The following is an 11461-nucleotide window of genomic DNA, read 5'->3' as shown; positions in this document are numbered from 1 at the left end:
AGTTGCGCACATCTGCGCATGCGCAATAGCGGCTCCTGGCAGCTCCAGTGAATTTTGGTCGGATTGTGAGGCTTTTTTCCTCGGTTAATAATTAATTTGGAAAAATGAAACAATGCTAATTGGGTGTAAAATTATGTGTTCTATAACTTTTCTTCTTAGGGATTTTGTCTGAAAATGGACTCTAAACGAGATATTCGTGAAAAACCGAGCGCGGGCATGAATTCTCCATTGCCTCTTCGAGTGCTTGGGACACACGCTCTCTCCCCTTCCCCGCCCGCCCATCATGGGGCTCCAAGAGACTTGCCTCGCTCCGCCAGTACTAAACCGAGCCGAACGCACGGTCTACGTGATTCAATGTCTTTGCAAAAACCCAACTTTTCAAAGGGCGATAGCTCGGTTAATATTGAACTTAGAAAGTTGCTGTTTGGACTGATCTCATTATTTTCAACTAACCTACATTAATCAAGCATCAAAACACGATTCTGTGACCAGCGCAACTGACTCGTTTGCTCCCTCTTGAGGAGATAGAAGTAACCCGGAAATTCTCACTTATTTGTATGAAGTTGGTATGAATTACAAGTCCTGGTGCTGATACTTAAAAATGAAAAAATGTTCAAGACGTTAGTTGCAATATTTACCGCCAAGAGCGAGTAGTGTTCACTGCAAGTTTGGCCGTGTTTATACACACTTCCATGTTTTTCAAATACCTGCACTGAAAAATGCAAATTTTAGATTTTAGATTACTCTTTAGAATGAGTGTTTTAAAGAAATTTTTCTACATATACAAATTTTTTCATACATTTTTGGTAAGATAGTTGATAAAATGCAAGCTGGAAAAAATAATTTTGTTAACAATGAATTTTATTCAAAATTGTATAATTTATAAAAATATAACATACCAAAATTTGTTTCTAAATAATTTTGTACATAAATTTTTCCGAGATTTTTGTTGTCTCTTGTACTTCTGTGCTTTTGAAGGTTTGTGCCTTTAGGTAGAACCCATCGGCCAACCCATTGCCTGGAAGATGAGATCTTGCAAAGCCTTGGAAATTAGAAAAAGACGGATGTCCAGGATCTCATTTTAAGATGTCTCTCAGGGGAGACTCTGACCCTTGATCCAGTTTTGCTCACATTGAAAAATGAGGGATTTTTCGGCATTTCACAATGTCAAAAATCTAGAGTCTTCTAAATAATTACACCTGTAGACTGTCTTTCCTATATTTTTCAATATATTTCAGCTTTGCCTTGATATCTCCTTCATCTAGTTTTCTTACTAAACAGAGCTTAATATCAAAATACATTCGCCATGGTTTTTGCAAATGGATGTGATAAAACACCTCTGCTGAATGAGAATTGACAAATTATTGAAACATTCTCTAATTATTATCTATGATGATTTGAATTGCAAAAACTATAATTCAGGAGCTTTTACGCTTTTACATCAGATTGAACGGAGTAAATGGAAGATTTAACCACGTGAAATGGATGAAACAGAGTATAAACAACTTGATTATTCCATTTAAAAACTAATAAAATAAAATTGAAAAAATTGCAGAAATATTTTTTCATAAAAAAAAACTAATGAATAGACCTCCATAAGAGGATTTTAACGATTTAATAAAATTTTGAAAGAATAACAGCAAGAGGGACCATTTAATTTTGGTTTATGCTATTATCCATCTTGTAGTTAATTGGTTTTTATCGGCACACTGGCAGCATACCTGATTCAAAATCATTATTTTCATATCTTTGATCATAATTAAGTATCTTCAGCAGTAAAAATAAGTCTTGTATTTAGAGGGTGTATATCTTTTTTCAGACTTTCTTTCAAGAAAAATCTTATTGAGGGAAAAAAGTGAGCTGAATTGACTCATTGGGATTTTAACATGAGTTGTAGAATCGGAAGCTGACTTAAGAAGGTAACATCTTTGTAAAGAACAGAAAAAGAATTGAAAAATATGAAGAACATATTGAATGATTGGTTGACAGATACAATGGTACAGGGTTATTTTGTGCTATTTCATGCGAGGACCTTAAGCGCGTCTTGCAAGTTATGAATCACTAAAAATCTGAAAATTAGTCTTAATGCACAATTTTCTCCTTATTTATATGTCATGACCATCAGTTTTCTCCAAAAATTTTACAAGTACCCCTTCCCCTCCGTGTTGCCTCTATCGTGCGCTTTTTTCCATACATACGGGGCTTCACACAAGGTACACAGGCGCAAGCTGCTTAACAAGGAAGTTAGTCTATCAACTTAGCTGTAAGTTTTCAAATGATTACCACAGTTTCCTCTAAAACTATCACCAATACTCCGTTTCTTCCCTTAAGTTGCCTTATTTGCAATTACGACACATGCAATTTCTGAGTCAAGTTTTCCACCCTTGCAGAGCATAATACACAATACAAACTTGTGCCACTAAAATTCAGAAAATTAGTTTGTAGACACTTTTTTTCATCCTCTTGGTTGGTGTTCACAGATTTCTTGCAAAAATGTAAGAAGAGACTTTATCTTCCCACTCAGACTTGGCACATTGAAGCAAAAAACGTTGTAATGACGTTCCTTTGATACATTAAAAAAAAAAAGTTAAGTAGATTTTCCGACTTGGGTGTTTAACCTCAATGATAGTGTCACGATTCTGATTTAGATTTTTTAAGAGGGATTACTTCTTTACTATCCTGTTTCGTCATTCCATCAGGCGAATTCCATGGCTGCAGCTCCCCTGTTCCAAAAAGCACAAAAATCAGCGCTCCGACCATATACGTGCCGGCCAACATCCAAAATACAATTTGCCACTGGCCATACGTTTGCTGAAAAAGACAGTTGAGTTTAAACGTGATAAGTCTTCAAAATCACCAGACAAAGTACTCACAACATTTTCGTGCAAAATGATCACTTCGATAGGGTAAAATAAACAAGGTCGTTGCATGATCGCGTCGAAATCATCATGATGATGACTATTTCCATAAGTCTATTACAGCGTTTCTATTTGATTTGCGAAGTATGGGACTCAAAAAAAAATTCAATTTTTCGACAAATATTGTTAAGAATATTGCCACTTGCACTGGTCCAAACATGATTTTGGCATAAAGAAAGCTTTCTGCAGTAGCGCAATTGCCTTAAGAATACGCAAATATTCAGCAAATTCACACTAATTGCAATGATTTTGATGCATGCATGAATGGCATATGAAGCATAAAACGTATGTGATTTAAGTAAAACGTTTTGACTGAATTGATAGTTCCCATTTGACACATAATTAGCAAGTCCCTATTTAGAGGGGGCTAGGAGGGCTGTAGCCTCTAACAGCAAATTTGAGGGAGAAGCAAGTTATGGAAGCAAAGCAGCAGTTCTTTTTTAAGTAATGACTTTCGTTTTTATTTTATTCTCTTTCTTGTTCACCATCTTAGGGAAAAGATGAAAAAAAAGTAGCCATTTCGGTAATCTAGGGGTAGCAAAAGTGTTTAACTGGCCCTGTTTATCAGGAGATTAATACATCCATAAGTCCTACTTATATGTAATGCTAATCTTAGGTAAGAAACGAAAACTGAGTATTTAATAGATTTTAAAACGTCATTACTGCCGCAACATCGAGAATTTTGGAGCAAAGAGATAAGAAAAAAATTATTGGAGAATTAAGGAGTTTCCAAAACAAAAATGGGAAGAAACCTTACTTGAACACATCCAAAATGGATTGCATTGCTAATAAATAAAATGCAATCCATCAAAACTTTAACAATGGATCACCAGACAAGGTCTGACCTAGAAAAAAGCGTCACATTCTGTCTTTTGAAAATCTTACAAAGAAAATGATTCACATCACAAGACGCTCAGAAATAAACTCTTGAACGAGATATTAACAATTATTTTTAACACGGACCAAATGGAAGTTAAATTGTACAAATCACATTATTGGTATTCATGCAATTTGACCAATCTTAATAGTACCACTTGTATCTTTTTAGGAGTTGATTCCAAAACTTCCCGTTGCGTGTTACTTTTTTATTGTGAAATTTTGAAAAGGTGACATGTTGACTACTGCTTTGATTTGATGCCCTGTCTGGAGGCCCATTTATAAAAAAAATTAGCTTCGTTTTTTCAAACTTACATTGTGATTGGTCAGTGTGCCAACAATGAATGATGATAGAGATCCGCCAAAGGATGACATAGTATTCGCCAAACCAAATATTGTACCTGAAAAATTAAACATGGAGTAAATGAATGAAAAAAGAGTATTAGAACTTGTGTGAGAATTTCTTCTCTAACTTTTTAATTGAACTCAGGAAATAGACAGAGAGACGAAGAAAATGATAAGAATTTCAAAATAGTAAGATTTGAAATAACTTGATTTAAAGAACTCAGAGCTTGCATGCACTTGTATTGGGGTAGCAACGACAGATTAATACAGGTGAGGTAATACAAGGTCCCCAGATCCTGGGCAACAATTCCTGAACGGTTGATGACCTACCTGAAAAGTTGGGTGCGATATCAAGACCGTTTCCAAGGTAGCCAGCAGTCACAGCTCCATTTAAAGTGAGCGAAAGGGTGAATATAGTCACGGCAGCAGTTCGGTCTTGACCCAAGTAGACTTGGACTATCATCAGAACTCCTGGTAGAAACACAGCTGGGGACAAAAAATAATCATTTGTACGAGTCACAGATAAAAGACATTGATATCTGACACCAAAGTTGGTCCGCTAGCTAATAATGCTTCATGTAAATTAACACCTAATGGAAAAGAACATTAATAAATCCAACAGATTTTCTGGAAAACCGATTTCCATTTGGACTTTCAGCAAAAAACGCAACAGTTGTGTCCAGAGGTACATGTTAGTCGTCTGTACTGGAAAGATCTCTCTTGGAAATCGTAGATTAAAGATGAAGGTATCTCAACTCCAATTAACACATGCTATACAAACTGTAAAGAAAGTGAGACAGGAGAGAAATAAAACAAAGGAAGAAGAATAAAAGTGTGTTGACCTCCCAGAGTGTAATGGTTATGGCTTTGGCCCTAAGATTAGGAGCTCCAAGGTTTGAATCTGGAGTTTGATTTCGCTGGGTGACTCAAGTATTATAGCCTCATGCAAGAATCCCCATTTGGCATCTCCATGTTACCTTACTAAGTGAGTAATACTCCTAAAGGAAGCTGAAAACGCCCAATTTCATATAGAATGCTAGAGAGAATCATAGAGATGCTTTTTTCATATAGAAGTAAGATTTTTAACCGCTTAAAGCTAACACAAGTAATAAAAACATTTTTTACCTCGACCTAGTCACTTTTTACAATCTTGGATTAAAACTGATTGATGATTCGCTGAGATTTTTCTCGCCTTCCGAATTAGTCATGTACTAACAAGAGTCGAAAAACTGCTTGTTACCTTGCCAAAACAGAGAGCAGAACTTGATTTCAAGCACTCTCATTTCTCAGAAAAGACGCTCTGGTTGCAAAAAATCCCAGGGAGAAAATCCATTTTAATTTATCTCTCCACAGTGAGAGGGAATTTTTTTAAAAATTAGTACAGACAAAAATTGATTTCAGCCAAAAATTTTCGCTTTGTAGCCTAAGAGGGACATTTATAACGTCTATTTTCGAATTTTTCGGAACGTTCAACATTTTCAGGATAAATTTTTGACAAGAAAACATTGGCTACAAGGCTTGTTTTCTTACCGTGTCTCGTAGTTCATTTGAACTGCATTTTGCTATTAGAAAATATCATTTCTGGCTTAATTTAAAAACAACGTATGTACCATTAGTTTCCCCATGGACACAAGTGTTTTTATGGATGAGCCAGAGATTGTAGTTCTTAATTGCAAAATTTAGTCCATTTTATACTTGGCACTTTTCATTTCTGTGCTCTGTATACTAACCAACATTTTGAGCTTTGTGTTCATAATTTTTTGTAAATGAGAGGATTTCTCAGTAAAACACAAGATGTGATGATGAACGAACTAAAAAATCATGCGACTTTTTAATTAGCTAAAACCACATTCCTTATTAAAGTAACCCTCTTTAATATTATGAGGATCAAAACTTGAAGTGTCCTATCTGATGTTCATCTTAGGGGGTCGAGCTTCTTCAAGCGTAAACAGTTATGAAGGAAATGCTCAAACAACTTTAGAAGTTATTTCCTTAGAACAAGATTTTGTTTATTGCGTTTTATATACATCTATCTAATCCTCAGATAATTAACATTAAGAACTAGAGAATGTCCATTATCAAAAACTGAACTTACCTAATCCAGTGAAAAGTTTTCTAATGGCAGTAACACTTAATTTATTTTTTTTTCTCAAAAAATCTGCGATAGTACTGGTAGTCATTGCCATGGTATACTTTCCTAGAAAAGGGAGACTTGATAATAATCCATTCTGAAACAGGAAAAAAGGAAATTAACTGTAAATCTGATCTAGTCCATGACAATCTCAGGAAAACTGAACACAATGATTCTGTTTGTGGGTAAAATTTGTGCCAAATAAGTTTATGCACTTAACAAAACGAAATATTCTTCACCAAGCAGACCACTACCATGCACAATATTTCTGATGGCTCCTAGTGAACAATAAAGCTATGTTTTCCTATAATAAAAGCTCATAAGCTCAATTTACAAGCAGCTTAGGTTTAGAATATTCATTGTGTTGAATGTTGACGTAATTTCTCACAGATGATGTTTGGGTCTCAAAAGAATAAAAATCTTTTCTGACGGTACACACCTCCTTGATGTTAACGTTGAGTATATTCTTCATGTACGTTGGAAGCTGGTTGGTGATGGTGAAGAAACCATACACACTCGCTCCATGAACTAAAATTATTGCCCATACATGGCGGGATGTCAGCATTTGAAACCAAGGTACTTTCAATGCCTGAAATAATAGGACAGAGTTAGAGCATCGTCTCATGATTTCTTTCCTGCATATTTGCTTGAGTCAATACAAATAACTAAAATGTTAGTTCAGTTCATCATCGGAATAGATAAAAGGTGGTGGGCAGTTAAGAAATGGTAGTCATTTTGTCAGTAGACTGCTAGATGGTGTTGGAAGTCAAATGCTGCAGTATATACTTGCACATTGAAATTTCTCGTTGAACGTAATAAAATAACATATTGAAAAAGTCTAAATTCAACTCATACATGAAAAATTTTACATGGCATTCAACAAAGGAAAATTAAACTCCCTGTTTGCCAATAAAACCACATTTTATCTATAGGAATCAGATTGGACAAACTAATTTTTGTGAGTTTTCTGATAAAATAATTTTCTCAAAATGCTGAATGTTTTGTTAAACGTTTCTCAGCCCCATATGCTAAAGTATGAGGAGAACGTTTTGAGAATAAATTCTAGTAACTTGCCAGATGATATGTTTACAGCTATACCTGCTTGACTTTTGTCTTTTTGTCCAAGCACGAAGTTTCAAATCACTCATTTTAATGAAAATGATTAGTGTTTATCTCTCAGTAGTAATAATAATAATAATAATAATAATAATAATAATAATAATTATTTTAAGACCTCTCTAAACTCGAAACATACGACCGAGGCAATCAACACCTTCGCCATTCCTGCGTTAGCCTACTCACTTGGCGTTGTCCCGTCGTCTGACACGGAGCTTGAGGGGCTTAATAGGAAAGTCAGAACCTTGATGACCAAGTGGAATAAGCATCACCCAAGAGCCGCGAAGGAGAGAATACACATCCCCCGCAAACAGAAGGAAGGGGTATCCTTGATGTGAAGGAGGTCTGCCACAGCCAAGTCCGTAACCTGCGAAATTACTTCCTCAGTAGAAACGACAGCCCTTTGCACGCTGCAGTAAATGCCATAGACAAATCCTACACGCCTTTGCGCCTTGCTTGTCACGATCTGAATGAAGAATAACCCTCAGACCCAGTTGCTGGCCAGTTAGAAGCATGGGCCTCCAAGCCGCTGCATGGACGCTTTTATCATTCAGTTGCGCAGGGTCATGTTAGTGAAGGAAAGTCTTTCTTGTGGTTATCGAAAGGGCAGCTGTATCCAGAAACGGAAGGATTTGTTCTCGCAATACAAGACCAAGTGATCAGTACCAGGAATTACAAGAGGTATACACTGAAGGAGAAGATCGAGAGCGATAAGTGTGGGAAGTGTAACGCTGCATCCGAGACAATAGATCACATCACATCTGGTTGCACATTGCTTGCGGGGAAGGAATATACCAAGCGGCATAACAACATGGCTAAAATTATACATCTAGCGCTGGCCAAGGATCGAGAACTATGTGATACTGCTGAACCCTACTACAAATATTGCCCAGCCACAGTCCTGGAGAATCAGCGCTTCCGGCCCTATTGGGATAACCCGATCTTAACCGATAAAACCATCATGGCAAACAGGCCGGACATAATGCTTGTTGATAAGCGAGATCGCACCGCTTACATCATAGATATTAGTATCCCTAATAATCATAACTTGGAGCTGAAGTATCAAGAAAAGATGGTAAAATATCTGCCTTTAGCTGCAGAAATGAAGCGATTATGGAACCTGAACATTGTTTGCATCAAGCCCCTTATAATGTCAGTAACGGGGATAGTTCCAAAAAGTTTAGTTCAACATCTTCGAGACCTTGGAATAGATAGTTACCTGCTTCATTCAATGCAGAAGTCCGTCGTCATAAGCACGTCAAGTATTGTCAGGTCGTTTCTGAATATCGAGTAATTTTTTGATTTTACTTAAAATTTAATTTTTTTTTAAATTATTTAATTTTACTATAAAATAACATTCACTTTTTATTCAAGCAAGATAGTATGTGTTGCTGACTTTGGCCTGTGGCCCATCAGTAATACTTGTACCGGAAGTGTTCTCTCTTCCAAGTTAAAAAAAAAAAAAAAAAAAAAAAATAATAATAATAATAAAACTTTTTTAAGCACACACGAGTCACACACACTTTTTTAATAAACACATTCTTTAAAAAATGTTTATGAACCCTCAAATTTTAGCAATTTTAAAAGGCTCTAGCTTTGAAAGACTTGGCTACGGTCCGTCTTTCAATGAGTTTATTTCCACAAACGTATTTTTGTGTGAAAAGTACTTGATATGTATAATAAAACTTAATTGTGCTCCTTTCTTTTATAATTTAACAAAATTATTTTAAGATTCTTAAAATAGGTTGTGAACTAAGAAAAAAGAAAGGTAACATAATATAACCACCCACTAAGGTTGGACCTTATGTTGGGTGGGGTCTATTAATTGATAAACACAATGTTAAATAATCATTTGAGAATGAAAGAAGGGCGGAAAAAGAAAAAAAAGAGGAAAAGAAAGAGAAAGAAAGAAAGAAGAAATATACCACTTTATCTACTTCCCGACCCCCATTTAGCCTTCCTCCTTTTGTTGTTTATGCTGATTTTTGACTTACTTAGGGAATAATTTTGAATTTTTCTGTGATGGCAGGGAGAGAAACTAAGTTATTTGCTATGAGTTGTTTATATTCCAACGAGAGTTTATTATATTCCTCTGTTATACCGCTTGTGTGGCTACTGTGAGTTATTTCAAGGTTGAATTTTTTATTTTTCATAAGCAGTTGCTCCTCTCTTCGGGTGTTGTACTTGGAAACTTCTGATTTACTTTTATTAATTTAGAAGGCATATTTTATCAATTCAAATCTCCAAAGATTTCATTGTTAATACGTTTATTTCTTGGAATAGTTGGTACGTTGGATAACGTTTTCGTTTGTTTTTAAGTTTGTTTTTAATTAAGAATATATTTTGGAAATTTCTGATGTGTTCGACTTGTCATGCATGAAATTTTGAGGAGATTCGTCCCAGGTTCTTGGGGTGATCAAACTGGCAAGTGATATATCGCATCTCGATTGAGAAAAAGTCTTGGGAGATTTTGACTTTTTAGCCAAAAACAGGAAAATAGCCTCTGCTCATCAGTCTGAGCAAAAAAATTGCAAAACTCAGCAAAATGAAATCAGGATTTGTCTAAAAAAAAAAACTACTACATTGGATACAGCACTCGACCTCTGTATAGAATTCTCCGTAAAAATAACCTGCCTTCATTTTTACAAGTTTTGCAATTTTTTTGTTGAGGATATTTTTTTAGACTCATGCGCAGGGGCTATTGTTCTTTTCTTGCCTAAAAAGTCAAAATCTGCTAAGAATTATACTCAATCGATGCGATACATCACACGCCAGTTTTGACCACCTCAAGTTGACACAAAATTTCACGTTTCGATTTCATTTTTTACCATATATCGCACATTAGTTCCACCACGCAGAGAACTTGGAACAAATCAGTATGGTCTTTTCCTGGATGCCTGTTCCTTAAGATTTGGCAGTGTCTGAAGAATTTTAATTAGTAAATGCATTAAGACAGCATTCAAAACTGGAGGAGAGTTTTGTTTGATGATGTTACCTTTTCCGAAGAGACCGTCGTCTGACCGATGGACTCCTCGATGTATTGTCGTTCTGCAGGGCTAATGCGCGGATGGACAGCAGGAGTATCATAAACAAGTCCGAACCAGAAGGCAGACCAGACCAATCCGAGGAGGCCAGTGACATAGAACACTGCTTCCCAGTCGATTGTATCGATGATGAATCCACAAACAGGGAGTGTGATCGCTGCTCCCAGTGATGACGCTGTTGAATGAGAAACAGGATATTCAACTCCTAGTTTTCACAGGTTTCTTCCTCATCAACAAATTTAACATTGTGCTGAGAAAAATCTGTAAGTTTTCATTGATGAAAAGCGGTAACCTCGGTGCCAGAAAATTCAAAATTAAAAACTACTTGTACCATCACTAAAAAGGGTTTTTACAAGCTTTTTGGCTCAAAAATCAACCAATAACATTAAAACCAAACCAGCGTGATGTCAGTTTAGAAATATCAGTACAAAGAGTGCTGCTTTGATAAAATAATCTTTTTGGAGTTTGATTCTGCCATAATTACAATGCAATATCGATGTATTAAGTTACAACTTAATGCCATCTATTGCCACCGATGTTGTCAGGTATCCACAAATTTCACATCCAAATATTTATAATCGGACTAAATTTTGCAATTATGAACCAAAACTTCTGGCTCAGTTTAGAAATAACGTACGTACCACGAATTCATATTCTCACATTTTACAGCACTTTTTCATTAGGTTCAGTTCAACTTAACACTGCAGTGCACCTAGGTTGATTTTTCCATTTTTTTTTTTTTTAAGAATTTCCTCAAAATTAGGCGTTCTTGGATGACATGGAAAATTTTTCTGTTCATCAGAATGCTCATCCTTGAAACTTTCATACGGTCTCTTCTTACAGTCAAAATTTTTCAAGGACTTCAAAAACAAGAGAAAACCCATTAAGAAAAATAGTTGATTTTCCATGACTTTTTAAACCCTACTGAATCTTCACACCTGATGAAATAAAATTAGTCGCTGCATGAATTGCTTACTTTCAAGAACTATAGGTTGAAATTTGCAAAAACTGTGTGTTAATAATAAATAGAG

The 11461-nt window shown here is 35.7% G+C and overlaps 1 protein-coding gene across 4 annotated transcripts in view; it reads right to left on the bottom strand.

Annotated features, from left to right (window-relative positions):
* Nucleotides 1-840: 840 nt before the first annotated feature.
* LOC109038460 (sialin) overlaps nucleotides 841-11461 on the bottom strand; it is a 66173-nt gene continuing 55552 nt past the window's right edge. For all 4 annotated transcript variants that reach the window (XM_072301034.1, XM_072301037.1, XM_072301035.1 and 1 more), the window contains 6 exons: nucleotides 10382-10605; nucleotides 6710-6859; nucleotides 6235-6367; nucleotides 4470-4625; nucleotides 4110-4195; nucleotides 841-2811 (listed from right to left, as the gene is read on the bottom strand). In XM_072301034.1, the coding sequence (XP_072157135.1) occupies nucleotides 2632-2811; nucleotides 4110-4195; nucleotides 4470-4625; nucleotides 6235-6367; nucleotides 6710-6859; nucleotides 10382-10605 (929 nt within the window). In that variant the 3' untranslated portion in view covers nucleotides 841-2631. The remainder of the gene's footprint in view (nucleotides 2812-4109; nucleotides 4196-4469; nucleotides 4626-6234; nucleotides 6368-6709; nucleotides 6860-10381; nucleotides 10606-11461) is intronic.

This window comes from Bemisia tabaci, chromosome 5 (genome assembly GCF_918797505.1).
Source record: "Bemisia tabaci chromosome 5, PGI_BMITA_v3".
Classification (NCBI taxonomy): Eukaryota; Metazoa; Arthropoda; class Insecta; order Hemiptera; family Aleyrodidae; genus Bemisia; species Bemisia tabaci.
This window is presented reverse-complemented; position numbering and strand designations above follow the sequence as displayed.